Source organism: Oreochromis niloticus, linkage group LG14 (assembly GCF_001858045.2).
Source record: "Oreochromis niloticus isolate F11D_XX linkage group LG14, O_niloticus_UMD_NMBU, whole genome shotgun sequence".
NCBI classification, from domain to species: domain Eukaryota; kingdom Metazoa; phylum Chordata; class Actinopteri; order Cichliformes; family Cichlidae; genus Oreochromis; species Oreochromis niloticus.
Window position 1 is genome coordinate 31,131,403 of NC_031979.2, and position 26,524 is coordinate 31,157,926.

The window sequence follows — 26,524 nt, forward strand, 5'->3', positions numbered from 1 at the left end:
AAATCTAAAAGCAAAAGAAAATTCCATAAAAGAAAAGAAAGCTCCACGGTGTCTTTTATTTCACTTAACATTGATACGGTATAACGAAAATAAAATGTGTCTCGCTCATTTCAGCCGCTTAGCTCCATGTCGTCAGCGCCCCCTGCTGTGCTTCCTGCTGAATTACAAACAACTTCTTGATTGGCCCTGGTGGTATAAAATCATTGGAAATAAAAAAAATCAAAAAAATCAGTATACTAGATGTTATTTTTAACAGTGTGCTAATAAGTACATATAATTACATCTTTATTTTAGTTATGTTAAAAATAGGAGCAGACATGCTGAAATATGTAGAGTACACAGGGGCTTAAAGAGTCGCGCTGAACTTATGACACGCATCTGGAAATTGTTTGATTTTAGACAGTTGTTCTCGTCTATAAAAGGCACTAGGTATTTACACTGACAGTTTTGGGCACATGGTCGTCATTCCAAAGGTTTGCCCATAGACTGCGAGTTACCTATAGCCGGGCCAAAAGTGCATTACCCCACGGCACAGGTTGTGGGAATTTCACCTGTTACAGTTGTCACTTCTCATCGTCTACTGTGGATTAAGTCATAAAGCCCCTATGAACAGTTTAACTCAGAACAATACTCATTATTGCCACGAAAATCAGTTAATTTTAGTAAAATGTCTCCAAAAGTCATCCAAACGATTTTTGTAGACAAATACAAAGGATGCCAAATTTTCCGATAACTGTGAAGGCAGCATTACCTCGTGACGTCACAGGCGCTGTCTACAGGGTGGAACCGTTAAGCTAGCAGCAGTTTCTAGCTTAGCTGAGCTTTGGTTAGTCCACGTCGAAAGGAAAATAAAGCTTCCCGATGCTTGTGGTTGTTATGATATAGTTATACGAAGCTGCGCGTGGTTATGATCAGGTAAAGTAACCAAATACAAAGACTAGTTAGTCGGCTTTCAACATTAACCAGTCGTTATGGATGCAGTGAACGCCTTCAACATGGAGGTAAAGTTTTTTCATGTTTTACTTAAGTCACACCAGCTAAAAGCAAATATAACGCCAGAGCTAACGAATGTTAGTTATTTTCTTATTTGACAGTTAATATTATTGGTTATTATTTATTTACCGTGGGGACAATGCCAGCTTAGTGTCCAGTTGCAACGTAAACATTGTATCTGCTAAGCATTAGCTTAACTGTAGTTTGATGCTAGTAGGTAGGTTAATCCTAGACGGCCTTTGCTTTTAGTACTCATATAGCTTAATTATTAACTTAGACCTACTCTACTTAATTTATAAAAATATACAGGCCATCAATGACTGTTGTAGGGTCATACGTCACTTCTGTAGAATTAGTGAAATAGAGCTATCGTTACCACATTAGCCTAAAGGTGTTCGTGATCGGGTATTTACTGTTACTTCCAATGAGTTAAGCAAGCAAAGCATTTCATAAAGGCTACTGGAATATTTACTTGTTTTGTATACTTGAAGTGTGCTTATTATCGGCTCACTTAAGTAACACTTTTGAATATGTGTATTCTTTAATTTTGTTGCAGCTTTAGAAAACTTAAGTGGCCGTTTATGTGATGTCTTGCATATTGTTGTGTCAGAGTTGGTTTGTTATGTTTGTTGGTGAAAATTAAGTATTATACTAAATTAAGTACTATACTAAACCATAGATATGATGAAAGAGTATTAATAAATAAAATTTAACAGTACACAGTCATGTTGGAGTAAACTTTAAACTGAAGCCAATGTTAGAGAAAGTCTTGTGCTGTCTGTCCAGTAAGTGGTGCAGAGGTTAGTCTACAGAGGATTTAAATATGGTCATTTGATTGACCGCTGTGTCAGCACTAACTGCTCAGAAAGTCTTACTGTCAGGTTCAGCACACTGTGGTCAGGGAAGTGTGAGTCTGGCAATGTCTCTATGAAACACATTATATTACATTCATTATTGTCTCTGGGTTTTAATCACCTCGTTAAGCTCATCTTTATCTTATCGTCAGTGGACCTCACATTTACCATGATGATAGCTTTAGCAGACTGTTGATATTTCATCCTCTGAGCTCTCCACTTAGATCAAGTCCTGTAACCTTGCTATCACCATGAGGATGACAGTCTTCACTTTGCTCAGTAGAATAACTAGTGTGATCAGCTGGTAAAGATTCTCCATTGTTAATAGTACACTGAGAAGAAAACCCAAAAGTAGATTTGCAAAACTTGACTTGACCAGACTTCCATAAAAGGAAAATCAACTCTCACTTTATATCCAAATAAATTAAATAAACAAATATAAGAGAACTGCTGTAACAAGCTGCCACTTACCACAGCATCAGAGGGGAAAATATTAATTTTCAAACTTTTATTAAAGACTGTTTTGTTTTGTTTTTTTTTAGTTTTGAGGTTTTCCTGTTACTGAATGGTCTATTTGTTGCTACATTTTATTATTATTTTGTCCTTTTGTTTTATAAAGGACACTACATATCTAGTATAATTGTATGCCAGTTTCTCTTTTAAAATGAACTAATTTTACATTTTTCCTCTTTCATTACCTCTTAGTTGTTCTCCATGATTGACATGAAGCCGCCAATATCCCGTGCTAAAATGATGTCTGTAACAAAATCAGCCATCAAGGCTATCAAGGTAAAGTGAATTTTATTGTTGGATACCATCATGCATAATGAGCAAATATTTGGTTCATACACAAAGAAACTTAACAAACAAACACTGTAGGTTTATGTGTATTAGCTGTGGTATTACATGGACTTTCTGATTTTTATTTTTTTACATATTTTTTTAAACAAAGTGCTGCAGTTGTGTGTGGTAATTAATGATAATCATAATATTTTAATCATAATATCTTAATTGTAGAGACTTTATATACACACATGTACATCTCTATCTATCTGTGCCTGTGTGTGTCAATAATAATAATAATAATAATGATGATGATAATAAAAACATTAGGCAATCACTATGAGCAAAAGGTTTTGTCATAGGTCTGGGGAGGTGAATATCTTAGTCAACATATATTTTAAGCATAATGAGTTTTCTACTTTACCCTATCAGAAGTTTTGCTCTTGGCAAAATGAGGTGTCCCTTGTTTGTTTGTTTTTTCTTTTTTGAAGCTTCAGCTGAGAAGAGTAGTTGAAGTGTTTTAGCTGAGTAGTCCTTTGATGACTCTTTCGACTGATTACAGAAATCATGCAGTAAATGAGAATTTTTTTACAAAACAGCATGTTTTTATTTGTCTTATGCTACCATATTGATAGTCATGCTGTGACTGAAATAATTTTTTTGTCTCATTAGCTTTACAAACACGTTGTCCAGATTGTTGAAAAGTTCATTAAGAAGGTATGTATTATTTAGTCTTTTAATGTTTACTATGTTGCCAAGTTTAGATAAAAGTGCATTTTACAGATGGACTGTAATTTCTTTTGTTTCTTTTCAGTGCAAGCCTGAATTAAAAGTTCCTGGTTTATATGTGGTTGATTCCATTGTTCGCCAATCACGCCATCAGTTTGGTGTTGACAAGGATGTATTTGGTCCAAGATTCTTGAAAAACTTCACAGAGACCTTTCAAAACCTTTATCGCTGCCCAGAGGATGACAAGGTACTTTGTGTTTCAAGTAATTTATATAAGTACAATAAATGCCTTAAAAAGAGTCTCATAGATTTTTCTTCCTTTTTTTCCCCCTATCAGACTAAAATTGTCCGTGTCCTTAACCTGTGGCAGAAGAATGGTGTGTTTGACATGGACATCCTTCAGCCTCTAATGGATATGGCAAATGGTGTTATTCCACCTCGCCCTGCAGTGGAAGGTAGTAGAACTGGTAGTGGAACTTTGGGCAGTGTTTTTAACTATCTGAGAGCAAATTAAGTTAAGTTGTAATTAGGGAGGGGGGGGACTGCTAAGAATTTAGCGATTCCAGTTCAGTTATTGATATCACTTATCAATTCAGTTACTTATCGATTCTCATTGGGTGCTAATTCTCTCTGTTTTGAGGGTCACCACCATCGCTAAGCAACATTTTAATTAATTGCATGCTTTGTCAAACAACTGTGCACGTTGGAGTCATTTCCCTCCTTTGTTGTGATCATTTTTGGGGTCATTACTCAAAAAAGTAAAAGTCTGGCTACTGGCCCGAGGTCAGCATTCATTGCCCAGCCCTTTAACATCACTCTTTGATCTTGGCTAGCTTAGCGTTAGCATGTTGTCTGTGTAGGTGGTTTCAGTTCTTTCTGTCTTGGATGCAGTTTACTGTTGAATTTTTGTCTTTTTGAGCAATAAAAATAAAAGTAATGGCCACATCCATGCTGCAGACTGCACTGCGATTTTCCTCTCCTGGTACTGAAAAAATAAATGAATAAATCCAAACTTAAATCTGGTGATTGTAGCAGAAGTGCAAGTGGAACCAATATGTGGAATTGTTAGGCAAGCAGACTAACAATTCAAAAACATTAAGCTATTGGGAACCAATTCTCACTTCCTATCCCTAGTATTAATTCATCATGCAGACACAAGCTGTTTTATTGTATGTGAACAGTTCCTGCTGAGCCCCAACCAGAGACACGGCCTCCTGTCAGTAATGTTCCAGTCATGCCTACAGTCCCCCAGCTACCCTGTCCTGATGCCTTAGCTGCTGTGGCACAGCTGTTTCAGTCTCCACATGGTCAGGAGGTAAGTAATAATGTGGTTTATGTCCTCCAGCAGTTTAACTAATGTTGTGTTAGATCTAAATGGCCCCTGTTCCCCCCCCCCCCTTTTTTTTCTTTCTAGCTGCAGAGGATGCTCCAGAACATCCAGCAGGCAGATAAGACCCTAGCAGCCACCACTGAAAACAACGTACCAAAACAGCCTCAGATCCCACTGGCCCAGCTCAACGCATACAGTGCACACACTGAAAAGAAAAGCTCATTAGCTGAGGTACTGGCACAGCTCTCATTTACATAATTGTTTAATAAATACAAGGGGTTGGCATTTCAACCAAAGACGCAATGGGCCTTGTTTTCCTAAATTCTATACAAGACTTTTTGATGGCTGCAGTCGACTTTGCATATTTGTCTCATTTGTACAGCACCATCTAATTCCACCATATTATACGGATTTTATTGGCCTGATATAACCTGGTTGTTAGTGTTCATTTCCACTTTTGTTGTTTAATGGTGGTTGGTAAACAGCTTTAGGGTAGACAAAAAGGGGTCGTATCCCTATCCTCAAAACATCTATGTATATTTTTCTCCAGAAACTTCTTGACCGATTTGACTATGATGATGAACCTGAAGACACAATGGCTACTGAAAGCAACATTCACTCACAGTGAGTTTCTGAAAATGTACTCATGCTTTTACACATGTGTGTAGGGCTGGGTATAATCACTGATTTCTATAACTGATTAAATTCTGATTCACAAGGTCCTGATTCGATTTGATTCGATTCAGTTTTGACTCAGATAGTCAGAAATATAATAATTACGATCATTTATCAGTAAATATCCATATATTTTTATATACATGTATAAAATCTATGTATAAAAACAAAGCTGACACTTGTGAGACTTCATCAGAGGTGTAAGCATCACAGCAGATGCCTTTGTGTCAAAGTAACTGAGAAAAATATTAAGGAGATTTTGCTGGCCTGGCTTTTTATAGGCCAGCAAAGAAAAATAGAAAAATATTCTTCAGTAGATCAAAAACTGAAGAAAACCATGAACCAACAGATGAACATTACCTGATGCTGCTGAAGTGAAGCAGAGCAAAGTTAGAGGTTTTATTAGAGACATAGCTAAGCATTTTGCGGTTTGGTATAATTTGTAAAAGTTGAAATTTCTTCAGTATTGAACAGCAGAAATTAGGCTTTCTTGTCAGAGGTCATTTTTACTTTGATACTTGCTCAAGTGAGTGTGTGAATTAATGGTATAGGGAGGAGCAGGCTGACCACACTGTTGTTCAACTAGTGTCCCCCAAAACTGTCACTTATAATGCTGTAGTTTATACAGCTGAAGTTGCCCATTACTCTTGTAAATTAAAATGTACTTGTGCACCACTGAATCAGAGCACACAACACAAAAGTTGAAACTAAAAATCCCATGTTGAATGTAGATGTTTTTGATCATGTTATTGACTGGTTTATTCTTGCTGTGTTATGTGTAAGTGTCTGTAGTCAAAAAATGCCTATGATCACAGTTAGGTTAAGTGTTGTTTTACTTTAGTATATTTACCACATGTGTTTGTAATATGGAGTGTGTATTTTGTCATAACAGACCTGAAAATGTGATGAACCAGTTTCTTGGTCAGGGGCCCAACACAGATATTAATCAGCGTATGATGGGTCAGACTGAGGATATAAAGGTACCCGTCTATAACAGTTTTATATGATTACTTTTCTGCCTCTCAGACGTTTTCTCTTCATATTCTTGCAAATATATCAAATTGCTATTTTTTTCCCTCTGTCATGTTAAACAAAATTTTTTGTTCCAGTGATTTTTATTTTTAAGATTGTTTTTTTTTTTTTAACACGTCCTTTTCTGGGGCTGTCTCTTTGTCGATCCAGCACAGTGGTGGAATGAGTCAAACTGAGCATCATATGATTCCAGATGGATATCAGTCCACAAATGAGGTTTACTCTCGATCCCGGGTAAGCATTTCTCTTGAATGTAAACTTTCTGTTTCACAAGTACGTTGTCATAGTTAGTGGTAGGAACATTTCTATCTTGGCCTATGCTATGAACTGCGGAAAATAAACAAAAAACCTGTCTTGTTGTCATTCTCCTAAAGGGAAGTTCAAGAGAAGATTTATCTATGAGGCGGGAAGGGAGACACAGAGGCCATGGCAGAAGATCCAGATCCAGATCTGGTTCCAGGTAACCACTTTGCTCATCAGTAAAAATTGTGCAAATTGATTGTTAAGAGTTGTGTATTTCAGTGTTCATAGAGTGACACAAGAATAAAGCCCTAAAACTGAAAGATTGTGTTTTTATGATGCAGGTGCCCTCATTTCAAAGTCAGTAAATTTGTTTGCCTGAGTTTTGCGGTCAATACCAAGGTTTAGACAAAAATATTTGGGGTGGAGTAGAAGAAAGAATTTTCTCTTGGCTACCTCTGAATAGTTTTTCTGATTCCTTGAAAAAAATGCTACATCTTGTGTCAAAATATAATTCAGTTTGGGTCAGGGTCCATAGAATACTCCAAATCTGTCTTGTTTTACATGTATATGAGTCATGATTCATGAGACAGTGGTTTATATAGGCTAACATCAGTATTTTACATCCAAAGCCATGGACTGTTATTTTTGGAGATAGTAAGAAAGCCTATGGAAAAGTCTTTTTGTGTAGCAAACAAGGTCAACGCTAAGTTAAGGCTTTGCCTGCAAAAAACAGGAAGTCATAGCTGTATCACTCCTTTAAACACGTGTTACAGTTACCAAATTCTGTGTAAATATTTTTTCATATTATGGTGGACTAGGAAAGCATTTAATAACCTCAATGTGTTATTGAGCACAAATTACAAGCAGTGAAGTCCCAAAACCCTCTGGTCATCTTATCATTTCTTTCCATCTGAAAAGAGTCGTTTTCGCCTGGGGAATTAGATATTTTTCGAAACAGTGTTCAGCTGTTTTATTCTTTTGTATTTCAGATCTCCAAGGAGAAGAAGATCAAGATCTTCATCTCGCTCAAGAAGGTCAAGGCGTTCTCTCTCCCGAGAACAGCACTGGAGATCTCATTCTCAGGATAGGAGCAAAAGAGAGAAGGACAGAGAGCGCAGACAAAAAGGTCTTTCCAGCATAAAGAGTCAGACGCTCAGTGGTATGTACTCAAACCAATAAACAACACTAAATGTCACAGATGATGGCGTACATAACGCTCCAGGAATCACTACTCAGTTTCACTTGCAGCTACTGTATCAACTTGTCTAAACCAAGAGAGAGAAGCCATTTTAATTTAAGAGATTCAAATGTGTAGCATCTTTAAACTCCATAAAGCTTTATATTCACTGCAGACAAAGTGAAAGTTTAAGATGACATTTTGATTATTTTATGTGAGCTCAGTGGGATATTTTATTTACTTATTCATTTGTTTTGGTGAAGTGTATTTTGTAATGGGGGTTATTTTCTTGTACATCAGAACACCTAATGAATTTCTTTATATAGTAGTAGTCTATAGTGGTGGTTTACTAGAGTATATATTGTAATTTTCTTAGAAGCCAGTTAGTATTTTGTATAAATTCATCTTTAAAAAAATCTGAGGCTTCAGCAGTCATGCGTTATTTAAGTCAATACATTTTAGAGCTAAGTGTTAGGGGTGCAACAATACTCGTATCGATATTGAACCGTTCGATACAGTGCTTTCGGTTCGGTACGCATATGTATCGAACAATACAAAATTTTTTATTTATTTTATCAACTTTTCTTCTGACGATGCTGTCTGTGTTGAGCGCTCAGTGGATCTGCGTTCGACTACTCTGCCTAGGCTGCACTGTCGGGTGCAGATCCACTGAGCGCAGTGCAAGCTAGCAAGACATAAGTTAAGCTCGTTGCAACATGGCAACTGCCTCAACGCTAGCCGAAATTGAGCCTCCCCCACCCTCATTCAGATCTGGCGTTTGGAACTATCTTGGTTTTCATGTGAAGCATGAACCTGATGGTAAGCGCGTCATGGACAAAAGTAAAACAGTATGTTGGATGTGCCACGCAATGCTCAATTGCTGGGAACTAGTGCGTTAGCGCAGTTAGCTTGTTAACGTGTTGACGCCGTCCAGCCCCACGCACGGGGCGATCTGCGTTAACTCGTTAATGGAGATTTGCGGCGTTATGGTGTTAATGTCATTTTAACGAGATCAACGCTGACAGCACTAGTGGGAACACAATGAATATGACTGCACATTTACGCCGACATCATCCTAGTGCAAAGACAAGTGGAAGCAGACAAAAACAACAAGCACGCATGCTACAAACGTTACCCGAGTCATTTAGACAGCCGTTAGCACATGATTCTCTTTATGAGAATCCTTGCCTGATATGTTTAATATGCTGCTGAGAATATACCCCAGAAGAAGCGTATAGTATAGCTTTTATTTTGGAAAGAGCCATTTCTCTGTAATAAACTCTCTTTTCTAAAGATGAGTGATTTCTCGATCAGATAGATTTATTTTATTTTTTAATTATTTTGTTGTTTCAGCAACATTACATTTAAAAACTGTACTTTTGAGTTAAAATATATATTTATAATTTTAATAAATGACAAATTAAAAAGACATAAGCATTTTTTTGTATTGAAAAAAAAATATCGAACCGTGACACCAAAGTATCGAACCGAACCGAACCGTGAATTTTGTGTATCGTTGCACCCCTACTAAGTGTGAACTCTTGCTTAAAAAAATAAATCTAAAAGCCTTGATCCTTAATGTAATTTGTTATTCTGTCTTTTTGCTTATAGTTTGCAGTACTACACTTTGGGTTGGACAGTTAGACAAGAAAACTCAGCAGTCTGATGTAATGTCTCTTTTGGAAGAGTTTGGGCAGATCGAGTCCATCAATGTAAGTTTGGACAATTCATGTCAGAGATGCTTATAAACATTACTGATCTACACAAGTTTCAGTGATCTTAATGCATTTCACTTTTTGTGTCCAGATGATTCCTCCGAGGGGTTGTGCCTATATTGTTATGGTTCACAGGCAAGATGCCTACACAGCCTTGAACAAACTCAGTAGGGGGTCATACAAAGTCAATCAGAAACCAGTTAAGGTATGCAATGTTTTTAATTTCCATTTATGTATTAGTTTTGTATTAGTTTGTTTTTGTTGTTGTTGTTAGTATTATTTGATAACTTAATGATTATACCAAACATCATTCTTCCCTAGATTGCTTGGGCCTTGAATAAAGGTATAAAATCTGCTCACAAAAAGTTCTGGGATGTGGAGCGGGGAGTTACCTACATCCCCTGGAATAAAGTCAAAGTTGAGGAGTTGCAGAGCTATTGCGAAGGTGGTATGCTGGATGCAGAAACACTTAATCCAGGTAAACAATTAGCCATTATTTGAGTTTCAGCAAAATTCACCTGCTGCAAGAATATACAAACTTTGTACTTTTCTTGTTTGTTTGCAGAGTGGAATATTACCAAAGACATCAACAATCAGGCAGCTGTTAATGGAGTGTTGGAAAGTGTACCAGATGGAATCATCTCTGCCCATGTTCAGGTAATGCTAATTGCAGCCCTTAAACACCTTTTAATACTACAAGTGTTCTTTTTTATGGGTTTAATGGTCTTAAAGAAAGACTTCACAATCTTTCTTGTGAAAGCTGTAAAGCTAATAAATTTTTGTTCAACAATGAGTAGTGGAGCCTATCTGAATCATCCTCTTTGTTGTCTTTTAAAAAGTCACATCACTGCACGTTGAAGATTTAATAAATTATTTAAGAGAAGGCAGAATATTAAAGAAACATGTTTCTCATTTCTAAGTTCTGCTCAGTGTGTTAAAGCATTTATCATGACTTTCACCATGAGAATGGGATACAACTGGCTGGGTGGAGTTGTGTATTGCAACCAGCTGATGTTGGGGGAATGCAGACATTATCGCTGCCCCTACTACTGCACACAGGTGTAAGGGGAAGGAGGAAAGGAAATGGAAAAAATATAAAATTAATACATTTGTTAAAATATCAAGAAGATGAGAGACAAAACTAAGAATTAGTATGTTGCTGTGCATTGCTACATTGTGTGTAGGTCAAAACACATACTTTTTTTAAGGAACACTTAAAGATCTTCAAGGGTGTGATTAAAAATGTATGAGATGTTTTTGTTAAATAACAGGATTGAGGACAATTTTGGTTGTTTGATCGTTTGGCAGCACAAGCGAGACCAAGAACCAGTTGGCATTGAAAACTGGTTTAGGAAACACTGGCTGTGTCTTTCAGGTTTACTGCAGTGTTGTGGTGTGGCAAATATACAGTAGCAATACACAACACAAGATAATTACATTCCAGTGGTGACTGTGTCTATGTGCAGAATGTAAAGTGCAGTTTTTGAGCACTTCAGGAATGTAAATGATGAGGAAATGGACAGTGAAAGCAAAATATGTGCAACAGAAATATGCTGGAGTACATCACAGACTTGTGCTTATTTCTGGTAAAATCACAACTGGTGGGCTGAAGGTCAGATGGTACCATGCACAAATACCAGGGAAAAAGTGCTTATCAGTTTTGTTCTCAGTGGTGAGACTGCTACTCTGGCATACATGTTGCCAATAACCTGTAAAAGGAATAAATGTGAATGCAACTTGTTAGTTGTGTTTAAAATAATTTTTTAGATAAGCTTACACTTTACACTTTAGCCCTTGTTTTAAATCTTCCATGCACAAAGTTGAGCTTCGAGAAGGGAATAAACATTATCATGTGTTTATGCTTCAGGCATCTGCATACTACAGTTACCATGGTTTTTACTCTTTTTATATGCACAGTTTTGTTTCATGAAGGTGAAAAAGCAGTGTAATAGGGTTTTTAATGCTTGAGTTATGCTTCAGGCCTCTATAAGCTTTAGTTACCATTTTGATTCTTATGCAAAGAGTTTTTTTGTCAAGTTATCCATAGATACTTTAGAACAGCGGTCCCCAACCCCCGGGCCACGGACTGGTACCGGTCCGTGAGTCGTTTGGTACTGGGCCATGGGAGTTGAGGCGCGGGTGTGAAATTTATGGTTTTCAGGGTTTTTATCGGTTTTTACTTATTTTGTAGAATTATCAAATTGTAACTGTCACACATAACAGATCTAGTTATCTGGTGGCATATAATTTAAAAACATAAATAAATACAGGGGAAAAACTGTTATAATAGCATTTGTAGTGATTATTACCTTTACCATATTATTACCTTTGCCAAAATCATTTCACTGGCTTTGGCTGCTGAGAGAGAGCAGGACCAGCTACCTTCAGCCCAGAGTAAAGTTTACAAGAATGTGGCAGTTTTTCTGGATGGGAACTTTATTTTACCTTGCACTATTCATATTAGTTTAACATGTGCGCTGTGGCTGTATAAAACATACCAGTATGGATGGGAGTTTGTTTTTGGCTGTAGAAAAACTTTAAAATTACATTTCTCCTCTGATGCTGCCATTTTGTTCTCTGCAGTGTGTGGGTCAGACAGAAGTTATATCTTTGATAACTGCGTCATTGTCACTGTGGTTGTTACAAATGTGTTGATCAGACAGAATTAAGCTTCTTAGGTTAAATTTGTAAATACAAACTACTTAAATACAAACTACTCACCTTTATGCTTCTGAATGTGTTTTATCGTTTATACACATCTATCCTCTGTTTAATTGTAGGCTTTTGCAAAACACAGTGGTCTCAATAAAGAAGGACCTCTTTCCTGTCTAAATATGACAGGACAAAAACACAGTTATTGCAGGTTAACATGCATTCATGAAAAACTAATTATACATATTATTTTTCCATTTTTGTGAATAATTCCCCTGAAAGCCAACACATTGATCCTTATTGCAGTTAAAAGGGAAGCTGTTCTGTTTGTGTTTACCCATGCAACTGTAAGTGTTTGTTAAAACTGACCAATCTAAAGCCATTGTCACAAACAGAAGATGTATTGGAGTTTTTATAGGCATTACTTCCTGTATCTGTGTGAGAATGAAAAGGTCCAATGTGGTCAAATCAGACCAAACGCTCTTTTGTGTGCTACGTTCTTAATATAAGACTCTATTGTGACCATGTGAGAATATAGCAAGGTCTATTCTATGTAGTTTAAATTCATAAGAAACCTGTGAATGACCCACCTCCTGCATGTTCTGCTCAGGTACTCTTTGCCTAAACCAGACTGAGCACTTCAGTTAGTGAGAATGCTTTTGCCATGGACTTTCACGAGGTATCCTGCACATAGGGAAAGGGCAGCTGTAGGTATCAGAATGGGGATAAACATGTTGTCAGTTGAAGAATACATGTTAAACGTTAATGGGAAGGGGAATAGTTTGAGGCATAATCAGTAGAGATCATATACCGACCTTTATATTAGTCCTGTTGTCAGTCTTACTAGAGAAATTCTGGTATTTCTGTTTCTAATGAATGTCGGACTATTTACTCTCTGCATCCAAAAAATCTGCATGTCCACAATTCAGATAGGCTCCTCTACTGGTAGGCCTTACATTCAGCAGTGCTTATTCTTAAATTCTTCTTTCTGTCTTGAAATATACTTGCACCTTAACTCAGTAATCTTGTACTGTATCATATAACTTATTCCAATAAAATGGGAATCATAAAATCTTTTAATTATTGTGGTGTGTGTAGAGGGAAATATTCCTGTTATCCTTTCTCTGTTTCAGTATTCAAACTGTGCTTTTCAGAATGTGGGCTGGGCAAATTCATTAGTAATTGTGTAACTTTTACTTATTACAAAAATCATGAGTTCGAATTACAAAAATGTATGAAAAATATGGGTTGGAGTGGGTGTGAATTTTAACAAATAACCAAGTAAAAAAAAGTAAATAGTTTTCATGAAAGTATAGACAATAATACAAAAGAGCGAGTCTCACGTCTAATCACAGTTTCTTTTTAATAAACCTAAAAGTAAAATTTTAGTTCTCCTGACGCTAAAAAGCTAAAGCTAAAGCTAGAAGCTAAAATAGGCTTTCTCGCACCTCACTTGGAAGGAAAGTTCGAATTGACTATGCGTGACTTTTGGCTGCTGGTGGGACTTAAAGTCCAAGTGGGAAGAGGAATATCAAAGTGGGAGACAAGGTAAGCCGACAGCAACTGTAGCAGACCGGCCGATTTTTGAGTATTGGAAACATGATTTTTTGTTTGTTTGTTCGTTTCTTTGTTTTTTTACGCTATTACCCAATGCTTCAAGATCTTGATCTTAATTGAGTTAATCTCACCCCACATACAGTCAAATAACATTAACCTCTAAGAATTTATCTTTGAGGAGCAGCTGAACTTATTTTAATAATACAGCAGGTTTGAGGGTCACATTTAACTCCAACTAAATCTCTGCTGGACTTGGAACATGGATCAATTATGAAAGGGAAAAACTCCTTAAAGTCTACCAACAATAAAACCGTTTCTCTTAGTCTGGTTAGGTGGGTAGGTATGAATTAATCACAGGTTTCTTGTATGCAAGCTCACTCTGTTTTGATAGTGCTGTCTTTGCCCATTTCCTACTGAAACAGCTGTTTTTATGCCATCCTCTGATGCTGAACGACGACTGACTGTCCTCACCACCAGATTATGTTAATAAAGGCTATTGGCTTGCTGGCCAGATGTCAAGCAGTCTTACAGGTAGTCATTGCAGTAGTTTGCACGCTGAACCACTTTATGCCAAAGGATATAAAATGGACGTAGATAAAAATTTCAGTCAGTGAAGGAACTTGACAGACCACGTTGGTCGTTTTGACAGACTGTGATACCTACAGATATCACCAGTTAGTCCTTCTCAAGGCGGTAATAAAAAAATAATCCAAACATGCCTTAAAGTCAATTAAATGCTTTACAACTATAGCTTTGTTACATTTAATGTATGCAAATTTGTGACTATACAAATTTGACCCTGCTTTTCCCTCATCCATTTGCATGCAGCCTCTCACTTTCCTGCTGCATCTCCAATAGAAAACACTGGTCCACACTCCGGTCCGTACTTTGTTTTTGTTCAGTTGGAGAGAGCGGTCTCGAAAACAGACCAGTCCTCCTGACCAGTCAGGAGACAAATATGTTGTGGAACACATCCAAACAATGGACTGTGGCTAGGTCCTAGCAGTGAAAATAAACTAATTTTTCTTTTAACCGGTTTTTCTTCACCTCCACTTGATGTGTATCTGATGTGAAACAGGCACATGAGATGAGCACAGTAAACACATAAATGTTGAAACAGAAAAGAGCAAAATTTCACACTGAGATGAAGTGAATGCTTATAAACCACATGAGTCTTTTTCTGGACTTCTTCATTAAACAAATGATGTGCTGCTAGTGTTGTTTAAAATAGTTGTGGTCACCAGCCTTGAGAAGTTATACCCACCCCACTAGTTGGGGGATTAGTTTATGTATGCGATCTTTTAATGCTGTCATTAGTAATACTGCAGCATCTGCAGATTACTGCTGCAAAAATACTCATGTTGTTGACTACTTGTTTCGCTAATGACATCTTCCCTCTGCCTGAACTGTAAGATCATACAAAAATATTTTAACAACTTATTATTTCTGTGAAGTTCTGTGGCAACAATCCTGCACGTCAAAATAATGTCCATCCAAAGTGTATTTGAATGGCTTTTGGGAAAGTTTCACTTTGGACGAAATACATGGCAACCATGTGAGTCATGTAGACCTGAAGTGATTTTGTCTTTGGGAGTGAACCTCTTTATATAAATGTTTGGTCTTCCTCTGTGCTCTGCTTGGGAAAGTCAGAAGACGTGATTATTGCAGGAGTATACAAACCACATGTTTTGGATACTGAGTACAAACTGAAAAAACCTTTTCAGAAAAAACCTTGTTTTCAGAAAAACTGCATTCCGTAACATCATCCGACTAAAATAACTGAGTGTCTAAAGCATCTAATTTAAGTGTTTTATGGTCAAGCATCAGTTTTTGACATGGATCAAAATACCAGAAACCTATACAAAATACCTATTGTTTTCTATGTATGTAATACCTCTCACCATTGACGTCTTGACATCCTCTTGACATGAGTACATCACAGGATGCACCGGCAATTTTTTTTTTCATATACTGATAGACTTCAGCTGTCCAGAGAAGCTGCAGTTTTACAGTTTTCTCCTTGGATCGGCACATCCCAGCTACGTTTACTGGCTCTTCCGTCTGTACAGCATGTCACCTGGGAGGTATGAGCGTCAAATGATGTCAAATAACATGAAGCAGTAAGTGTTGACTGACTCTGTGGAGTTTTGATGTCAGCCAACATCAAGAGCAGCAGCAGCAGGAGAGAAGTGGTCGAGGAAGAGGCATTGGAAAGGAGGACAGATCTAAACAGTGCCAGGTAGAAAATGTATGCACCAAACATGCAATTGAATCAAAGATTGACATGTTCAACACAGTGTGGTTGGCTTGTCAGCAAATCATTCCAGCTTCTGCATCTTATTAATAAGGAAACAAGTCTTGGAGCTCGTGATTTGGGTCATTTTCAGCATTTACACTTTTGTCACTTCACAGAAGTTTGATGGACAGAGCTTTGTTGAAAAAAAAAATTGAAGTAGAAGAAATATTTTGCATCATAAGAACATCATGTGAATGTTCTTGGTCTGTTAAAAAGAAAGTTTAAAATCCTCTGCTTAATGGCAAATATTACTATACTATTGCTATTGCTATAAGCCAAGTGTCTCAATAGATATTTTTAATAATTAATGTATTATTCACTGTTGACAAATAACCATAGAATATTTAAAAAAACAGACATTTTTTCACAATATTTCACAGACATTATAAAAGGTGTTTCTTTTATTACATTTGGAAAGGCAAAAAGTATGACCAAAACAGTTCTTACTCTGATAAAAATGCATCCAAATGATGAAAATACCTAAAGTACCAAGAAACAATCAGTTAACTGATAGGTCACCCAGACTGTTGACACAATTTAACTTCTGTTATAGAGTGTGGAAATCCACGGGCAACAAAAATATTTTAACAGCACAGTGTACAGCATTTTTATGTAAATTACCTTAAACTTCTATATGATATTGTTTTCTGAGTAAGCTTTTTATACAAATACATGCCTTGCCATGACCATTAAGGATATGTTATCTGGGGTGGGGGGTGTTTTGTGTAGTAGTTAACACATTAACCTTACACGTGAAGGGAGGAGACCAAAACCTAGCCTCAGGGGATCACAAGCTAGTGTACTTCTAGCGTTGGGCCCAAGCTCCAAAAAGTAGAGTAATAGGATTGTGTCAGGAAGGGCAACTTGCGTGAAATCTGTCCCACATTAAACTTGGGGTTTCATCTGCTTCCACAAATTCTTGAGGAAAGAAGGAAGTAGCTGCATGTACATTTATTTATTTAATTTTATTTATTTAGTATTAAATATGTTTTTTGTTTGTTTATAAAAAACAGGTCTTTTAGAATTTCATATCTCTCTTTTTAGGGATGCAATTATGTGTGTTCAAAGTTCATTTTCATTCTAAAATATCAAACTGTTTAAAATACACAGCATTTAGAGGCATGCATTTCAGGTTCTGTTAGTTCAACATTCATTAACTTGTGTTATGAAAAATATATGCAGTGTTTTTTCAGTCATATTGAAATGAGGTGAAATTTCAAGAAAAGAGGGGATTCTTCGGTTACATCGATTAATACAACAATGATCTAGATCCATGTTTGAAGAACATCAGGCTCACACGAGTCTTCACAAAGGTAAGGGTCGTAACAATTATCTTTGGATGTGATTCGCACCCTGATGATGCCATGGGATTGTTGGAAGATGATGGAAATATTCATCATAATAAAAAGGCTCTTTGAATATTTGTCTTAAAAAAAGAGAAGAATCCTAAATTGTCGGTTCTTAAGTTCAGTTTATTGTAGGTTATCTCACTACCGTCTTTTCACAAGTCTTCCAAGTAGCACAATAGACAAAGACCAAAGGAATTATTTTGACTGAAAGCATTGAGTTGACACTCATCAAGGATCAGATCTTGATCAAAGAGCTTATGCCTGGCTGCGTGCCTCATGGGGCTTCCTCTGTGGGAATTACCTGCAGGAAACATGAAGCAGTTGTTACACTCTGTCTTCTGCTGATGGAGTGAAACACCAGGGTAAGAGCAGACCATTTTGTTGCTACCCAGAGTTGTAACTATAATGTTTGATTTCTTTTCCACTGCTTTTTTTTCCTCTTTCAGTGGACGCTAATAGCCACATGAAAGAAAAAAAAAATGTATGTACAGATGAACCTGTTTTTTGGGGGGGGGGGGGGGGGGGGTCTTTTCAAGAATACACCTTTTTTTTTTCTTTGTAACTGTAGATATTGTACTGAAATGAAAGAGGGGTAAATGAAACTAGACATTTTAAAAAAGGGGTTTTACATTTGGCTAGTGCAGAATTCACATGACTTAATAGATTATTTTCATCAGCTTTTATCAGTAAATTTCATCATTTGCCAAAGGCTGATAGCTGTGTCCGGAAGGCTAATACACACTCTCTAGACAAACGTGCTGGGCCCCTTGAATATTACAACTATTGGAGCTGGAACACCATAACTTGAAGCTCCCAGCACACACTGTTAGTACTGATATTCATGCCACGTGAGGTTTAAAATTGCAGTCAGTGAGTCCGCAAACTGTTGGTGACTTTTACACACTATGCGGCTCAAACACATGGTAACCTTATCTGACACTTTGTGGCTATATTGCCGTGGTTCATAAATCTTTCCACTTTACAGTTAAACCACTTACAGTTGATGATGAAATATCTAGGAAGGGCCCTTATGACAGTACCATGCTTGAGTTCCATAAGCTCTTTTAAAGGACCTATTCTTTCACAATTGTTTGTAAAAGCAGACTGCATGGCTGCATGCTTGATTTTATACTATGGCAATTGGACTAAATTCAAAGATTTAAGAGATGTGACAGAAAATTTTGACCATATAGTGTATTGGTCACGGCAGCAGGGAGTTAAATTATACATTCCTGCCCCAGGTAGTTATTTGTAATTATTTAAGAAAAGGTAGATGTGGCAATGTTGGGAAAAACTTACTGTACTCTCGCCCCCTTCAGTGCCTCCTAATCCTCCCTTTGGTTCCCTCCAATGGCAGTATCAAAATGTGCAGTATTGCAGACAGAAATGTATACCACTGTGGAGCTTCAATTTGGCTTTTCAGTAAAATTATGAGTATTAGAACCTGGTGACTGCTTTCAAGATTAAATGTAGCTTTTTTCAGCATTCCTTTTTCTTGCCTGAAGAAACAAATCAGCTTTTTACCTAAGATTAAAACTGCTAATCTTAAATCAAGCGATGGTAGTTTAGCCTGGTAGTTCAGGTATGTCCTTCATCTGAAGGCCACAAGGTGTATGCAAACAATATTACACTTCCTACATGCTGTGACTTCAGATAAATGCTTACATTGTTAAAAAGTTGTGAATGATTTGGAATTACTGGGATGTAAACTCGATTATTATAAAATGTGATCTGACATCTAAACTCTCAACACAGAACCTCCTTTTTAAAGTTATTTTTTCCTAAACACTCTTAGTCCAGATTTGGAAAACGTAAGTGAACTTTTGACTTAGTCAGAATTATTTTGGCTCACAGCCTCCATCAGACACAGCGTGTACAATGGTAAGAAGAATTTTTGTTTCCTTACAATCTACAAAACTTAGTGTTCATCAGTGTTTCTGAGTGTTTCAGTGGCTCCCACTGCATCCATGCCCTGTAGCACAGCAGCCCCATGCCATTCATCATGCTTCACAGTTGGAATGAGGCTATGAAGTTGATGTGTGGGCTTTTTTCCCCTCTAAACCTGTATCCAGAAAGCTGGATACAGCTACCTACAGAAAAATGTTATTAATACCTATCATCATCCGTTATATATCATTATCTGGAAAGTGTGAATGCTGCTCTTGGTGAGATTTTTGCAGGCCACCCACTGTGCCTTTATTTATAGGGAGGGACTACAACCTACACTTCTCCCATTTTAAGTGTCTCTTGGAGAAGTTGGCAGCACAGGTACTGAAATAATTTTTTTCAGCCTGCAATTTGAATTATTATTTAGCATGCTCAGTAAAGATATGAGAAGTACAACTGTGGTTACTAGTTTACTGTTACTTTTAATTATTAGTTTAGTCAGATTGTTTTTCAATAATTGTAATTAGGCTAAAGATCAGATCACATTTCACGAGTAATCAATGCAGATATTACAATATTCCAAATGCTTTGCATGCTTTCTATTGTCAATGTACATCATACAACCAACATATGAAAACTGTAGCTGCTGCAACCTGCAGTTAATGTGAAAGTGGTTAGAACTGCATTTCCTTAAGTGGCCACTTGAGGTTGTTTCAAGCAGTGAGTCAGTCCTCATAGACTTCCACGTTTAAATGGCCAACTTTAAACCTGCTAAAAAAAATTTACAGTAAGGTACTGGTGAGTCCTGGTAGCTAAACTGCACCTACATAAAAACTGTACAGATGGCATTATTTTTATTAGTCATCTGTTTATACTTGTGTCACAGTAGCTGTGGCTAGCAGCTATCTGCCAAACTTCATCTCTTCTCAATTGAATCACAGCGTTCTCGACCATGTTTGCTATCTGACAAATATTACTGCTTGCTGTTTAGTCAGTTGGACAGCAACTTGTTTGTGCTTCAGTCTTTGTTATTGAAATTGTAGTATTTTCTGTTTGGTACTAATCAGAGTCTGTGCACGATACATGGATCCACCTTGCTAACCAATCTTCTGTGACTTCTGGCTACAGATAACCTCATGAAGTTATGAACATTAAGGCTTTAAAACAGGAATTCAGTGATATGGTGGCCACATGTCTTTTAATAATATCTAAATTTAAAAAAAGACACCAGACATTACAAAAAATGTTCTAAAAAGACATGCGCATGTGTAGTTGTCTCCAAATGTAATTCATAGTGATGGCATTATGAAAATCATTAAATATGTATATATAATTGGCAACTTCTATGAGTTACTGACGACATTCATGACATATTTAAGATTTACATCTAAAGAAGATTGTTTTAACTAGTGCACATCAGAGGTTACAGCTTAATTTTTAACACATGAACCCAAATATTTCTGGTTTGTGTGTATTAGTTGTCCTGATATTAGGAAGCAAAGAAGGGAGAGCAGCATATTGTATTCTATACAAGCACCAAGATTTGTTCTCCAGTTTCCTTGACACCAAGGAGAGAATGTCTGGGCAGAAACAAATAGTGATCAATCTGCAGCATTTGCTAGCCTTTTAACTTCATGTGTTCACTGATTTACTGATCAGTGGTTATCATGCATTCAAGAGGTCACAAGCATAACTTGCACGAATTTAGGTTTGCAGATTTGAGATTCTTTCCTGTAGTTGAAAACTAAACGAAAACGAATGATTTTTATGTTATTCTTAAGATATATATAGTACTGTGTAAAAGTCTAGGTCTAGTTCTCCAGGCTGAAGGTCTTTCAAAGTTTTGCTTTGGACAACCTTCTGCTTTTTTGCTCATTTTCAGTCCAGTCCTTGTACCTGACCATTTTCACAGGACTTTTTTTTTTTTTTTTTAATCTGTCACCCAACACTGATTCAAGAATCATTAAAGCGTAAAAAAGACACAGAACTCAGTGAATGAACCAGTTTTGTGTACATATAACAGAACCAACTTGAAATTATATGTTTAGAGACTGTGTTACTTGCAGCTTGTCATATTCAATGAAAATTATTCCCATTTCTGTAATTGGATCAATGGAAAATGCCAAAGATGACGCAATCTGACAGGCATGAAATTGTATTTTTCACCACCAACCTGAATTCCAAAGAGCCTGTAGCCAGAAATTTGGCATGTATTGACATAATGCAATATGCTCTTAAATATTTTGAGGAAACTGGACAAGAAGAGGTAAGAAGAAGAGGCAGGCTGTAAAAAAGTACAGCAGATGAACAGTTTCAGAAAGTCATGTCCTTAAGAAACAAGAAAACAATCCAGGAAAGACCTGACACAAGACCTAAGAGATGCATCTGGGCCTTCAACTGATTCATCTGCTTACCAAAGACTCATATGTGGTCTTAGTGAAGGATGGCTGTCAAGAAGCCATTTTTAAGAATGGGAAATGGGGAGAAAGGGGTGAGCTATGCCAAATTAAACAAGAACTGAACTGAAACTCAGTTTTATGAATGAATCCAAATGTAAAATCTTTAGTTTATATTGTCAGTATGCAGAGGATGTCAGGAGATACATGCAACAGTGAATGCCTACAGCAACCTCTAACATACTGTGGCGTCTCTGTCATGCTTTGGCATTTAATTTCAGCCAGTGGTGATCTTGTCAGATTTAATAAAATTATGAAGGCAGAAAAATAGCATCAGATTCGGACCCACCATGCAATACCATCTTAAAAACATCTGATTGGCAAGAGCTTCACTTTTCAGCATGTTGGTTATCCCAAACACACTGAATTCAGTAAAAAAAAATACATGGATAGAAAAAATGTAAAGTGTGAAAAAAATAGTAAACAGATGAGGGCTGCCTTAATACTCAGTACAATACTGTATCTAAACTAAATTACCAGAGGACGCATTCATACAGCAAACGTAGCATCATGAAAATGTTCCTTATTATTATGTATTGTTATACTTTAAGATAATGTAGTCAGACCTAAAATAATAAATGGTAATTTTGTCTTGTTTTGTTTGGGGTTTTTTTGTTATTAAATAAATAATTCTCATGGACGTAATATAACTTTTTTTTCTATAGTATTTTTATATTAGAATAATATTACTGTTGTTGCTAGTAGCAATATATATTTCTGATATTTCATATGAACTTAAATTTCATAAAACTTGAATTCTTTTATTTGAAAATGAAAGAGGAAAACGAAACATTGGGGATTCATCCATTTTCTTCTGCTTATCCAATTTGGGGTCGTGGGAACCTGGAGTGTATCCCAGCTGTCATAGAGTGAAAGGCAGCCCTATATTACTATGCAGAGATGATGGAAAATGTAAACCATAGCTCACACATAACATTCACAGGAGTTTAGAGGAAGCATAATAGAAATGCACAAAACTGGAAGTTTACAGAAGTGTATTTTAACTTATAGTTGTTCATCCATCAAGAAGAAGATCAGACCTTTTCATGTGTAATCAGTACAGAAATCATGTTAATACCAAAGGCTTCACAAATATTTTCCTGCAACTGAATACAATTAAAAGTTCTATGATTTGAAAGGCAGTTCAGTGATATCCATGATACTACAGTAACAAAGGAGCTCTCGATCTGTGTCTTAGAGGTACAATGTTTCTGTTTGGGTTGCTCTGTGTTACTTATTTGACCCTATTTTGGGATTTCTTTTTTTTTTTTTTTTTTTTTCCTATTTCTGACCTTGTGATGAACACTGTTTACAATGCTTCAGTAAGTAGACAAGTGCTGGGGTAAAAAAAAAAACTTTCTCAGGTCAAACTCCTGGACATATTTAATGTTTAATCTTTCCCCTAACTATTTTGAGCCATTGTTGTGTGGCTTTTATTCAAACTGGACTTTGTTACTTTATATTTTAAAAAGTCATTCAAGGTCAACTTAATGATTTATAGGATGAATAAAGCCTTATAAAGGCAATCTAGAAACTATGATTCTTACAAGTGTGCTGTGCATTGTCAAAATACAGAAAGTACCTTATACAGATTTAAAATATGATGTCACATTTATCTTTGACCTCTCCTTCAAGGTCAGTAAAGTGATCTGAAGCCCAAAGTGATAATAGAGCTATATAAAACTTTGTTTCTAACTGCCGTTGTTTACGTTGACAACATATAAATATAAAGGAAAATATATTTGGGATTTTTAAATATCTTGTTGCTCTGACCTCTGACCTCTCTCAAGGTCAAATAAGGTCAAGCTTTTATTAGGTCAGCTTTCATAAAATGTCTTTTATCTTTAGATGTGTGTTTACAGTTCTGCTGCCTTTGTTTGTATTGACAGCATTTTGGGATTCTAAATCTCCCATTATAGTTTGCATCCAGATATCACTTGACCTCTGATCTCATTTTTACATTCAACATCTGCTTTTTTTTCAAGTTGACCCCAAATTTGTGATATATTTTAAGAAAATATTGTCAAGAGAAAAAGAATGAGCTGACGATTTAGTTAGAAATATACTGTATTATAAAACTGTAATATAAGCTCAAGTTATTCATTTCCAATTATTCACAAATCAGTAACTCTTATCCATTACTCCTACATAATAACTGTGTTATCAAAGAAGACATCTGCCATGCAACCTTTATTTGATTTTTATTTACTGCACTACAAACTTCTTAAAGTATGTTTAAAACAAAATGTAATACAATTATCTTAAAAGTGAGATGATTAAATTGTTCAGTCTGGCGAAAGTGTCTTATCTGACGTTTTTGTTTATGCCGGTTCAGAGGTGTGTTTTAGTGTTCACTGGGTGGGTATGTAGAGACGAATGCAACTTCAAACCTCGAATACTGAAAGTGAATGAAAAACTTAATAAAAAAAAAATATAAAACTGCTGTTATGTATGGAAAAGGTAGGTATCCGAGGTCCTAGTGGTTCGGTTCAGTAAAAAATGACATGAAAGTAAAACATTTGTCTAGAACCTGAACTTCTTAACTAAAACCTTTTTTAAATGCCATGCCCTTTAAAGTTCAGTTCGTTCACATTCTTAGAAGTGGTGGTCTTTTTCTTTGTAATCAGTGTCACATAACCAAGTTATTCTGTTTTCTGGTAAAGTTTTATGAGACTGATTCCTCTTAAAATGATCAGTGACTTGTAAATGATTGCCTAAAGGTCAACATGGGACACTTTGATGCCTTTCATATCTTTGATCATAAATCAGACTGGGCTGAATTTTAGCAGATTTAAAGACATAAAAGTCATATATTACTGGTACCTGACCAAACATTGGTGCAAATTCCAAAAACTGTAAATAAACAAATACAGCGCAATCTACTTTGCAAGGTGAAGGTGTTAGCCTCTGTTGATCTGTGGACATCTGCCACATGCTAACTTTAACCTTTTGCAACAGCTTTAATGTTTATTTCAGTTTGATATTGTGTGATTAGCAGCAGAGAACTCAGTTTTCTGTGGACTAATGAAAACTTTGAGCAATGCTGTAAAATAAAATACCAATTGAAAACTTTTTTTTTTCTCAAATGACACCAAAAGAATACCAGTGGGTGTTATCAATCAGCAACATTATGCTATGGAATCAGAAGATGCTGAACCAGAATCAGATGTTGCTTCCTGTTAAAGACAGCTTTTCCTCCGCGCTATTACCAAGTGCTTGCTTAAAGGGAATTGTTTGATTGTTCGGTTTTCTCTCTGTTATTGTAGGGTCTTTAACATACAACAGCAAGTACTTTGTAGTGACTGCCAGTAAAATTGAATTGAATTTAAAAAAATCTTTAAGGTCACATCAGGAAGATTATCTTTTTCATTTACATTAATTTTAAGGATGCCATTATATTTCTTTGTCTTCCAGTTGCCACCGGTTCAACAGACAGAACTCATCGGAAGTTCACCTGTCTTCCCAAGCCCTATTATGTTATCTCCTACATCCATGCCTCCAGCAGGAGTTCCTTTCATCCCCACAGAGTTCGATCCAACAAAGTTGGCAGCAGGTGCGAAATCTTCGCTAAATGCTATGGATTTTAAAATCTGTTATCTAAACCTAAGATTCAGAGACAGTCAAAGTAGATTGTGTTTAAATTTAGTAAAAATATAGTCAGATCTATGCTGCATTTCTTTGACTGTTTTCTCTTTTTTTTTCCTGCTGTAATTATACTTAATTTCTGTTTGAAAATCAATACAACTTTATCTTAAACTCTTTTGCAACAGGAAGTATAAAATCTCCAGAGATGTCCACAGAAGATCCTAAAGGAGACAAAGGTGCTTCTGTTGATGTCATGACTGCCAACCAGCTGAGGCATCCCACATCACCAGTAATGACCCTGCCGAGCCCTGCTATCATGCAGGGACCCAGCCCGGGTATGCCACCTCTGCAGCCGCCTCCCGGCATGACAAATCCTCATATGCCTCCTTTCCTCTCACCTCCAAGCATGCCACAAATGCCCCCACAAATGATGCCCGGAGGACCCATGTTTCCATCAGACAGGTTCAGAATGCCCATGCCGTTCCCTCCTCGTGGTCCCCCTTTCCATCGACACCCTTCCATGGGACCCGAGAGCATAAATGACGGGGAAGGAAGGCAATTCCGAAATGGGAGGCCTGGATTTGGGTGTCCACCTTTTCACAGAGGGAGGTGGTAAATGCAAGAGGACTAATGAACCTATGGAAAGGAGCGGGGTTGATGTGGAACCACTGTGACAAAGACTGCTGTTATCTGTGAGTGGTGCATAAAAAAACTTGTCACTGCACCAGATCCCTTTCCTGGCGTCCAAAATGAAAAGGAATACACTATTTTGTGATGTGATACCAACTTCTTTAAGTTCATCAACCAAGAGATTTGTTGCTGTAAATAACGTAATTGCTTGTAGCTGTTTGCTATTTTTTTGTATACTTAAAAGTTGTGGAGTTTATGGTTGAGTCTTTAATTGGTAGGTGCAGGTACAAACAAAGGCAGTGTCTGTATTTTTGAGCATATTCCTTTATCAGAGTTTTGTGTATGGAAGAAAATTATATAACATTTTTGGTATTTTGTTTTTAGTAGACTGCCTTTGTACTACCCTGATATTTAAGTCTTCACATGAAAAAAAAAGTTTTCATTTGAAGAATATTTCATTCCTGCCAGTAGAGGGTAGAGTACACCCTTTTTCCTAAGGTCACACCTTGTAGGATCATGTGGAGTGAATATTAAAAAGAGGTACTGCCATTTGATCATGTGATGTATTTGTGTTGATCAAA

At 36.6% G+C, this 26,524-nt stretch overlaps 1 protein-coding gene across 1 annotated transcript; it reads left to right on the top strand.

Annotated features, from left to right (window-relative positions):
* Positions 1 to 755: 755 nt before the first annotated feature.
* Positions 756 to 26,502, top strand: LOC100693803 (splicing factor, arginine/serine-rich 15). The gene is made up of 18 exons (XM_003450183.4): positions 756 to 1,001; positions 2,553 to 2,636; positions 3,303 to 3,347; positions 3,445 to 3,606; positions 3,697 to 3,814; positions 4,541 to 4,674; positions 4,774 to 4,920; positions 5,240 to 5,313; positions 6,257 to 6,344; positions 6,547 to 6,630; positions 6,771 to 6,856; positions 7,629 to 7,798; positions 9,428 to 9,528; positions 9,623 to 9,736; positions 9,853 to 10,009; positions 10,097 to 10,188; positions 25,143 to 25,281; positions 25,499 to 26,502. The coding sequence occupies exons 1-18, from the start codon at positions 972 to 974 to the stop codon at positions 25,927 to 25,929; spliced, it is 2,256 nt and encodes a 751-aa protein (XP_003450231.2). The 5' UTR covers positions 756 to 971; the 3' UTR covers positions 25,930 to 26,502.
* The last annotated feature ends 22 nt before the right edge of the window (positions 26,503 to 26,524 follow it).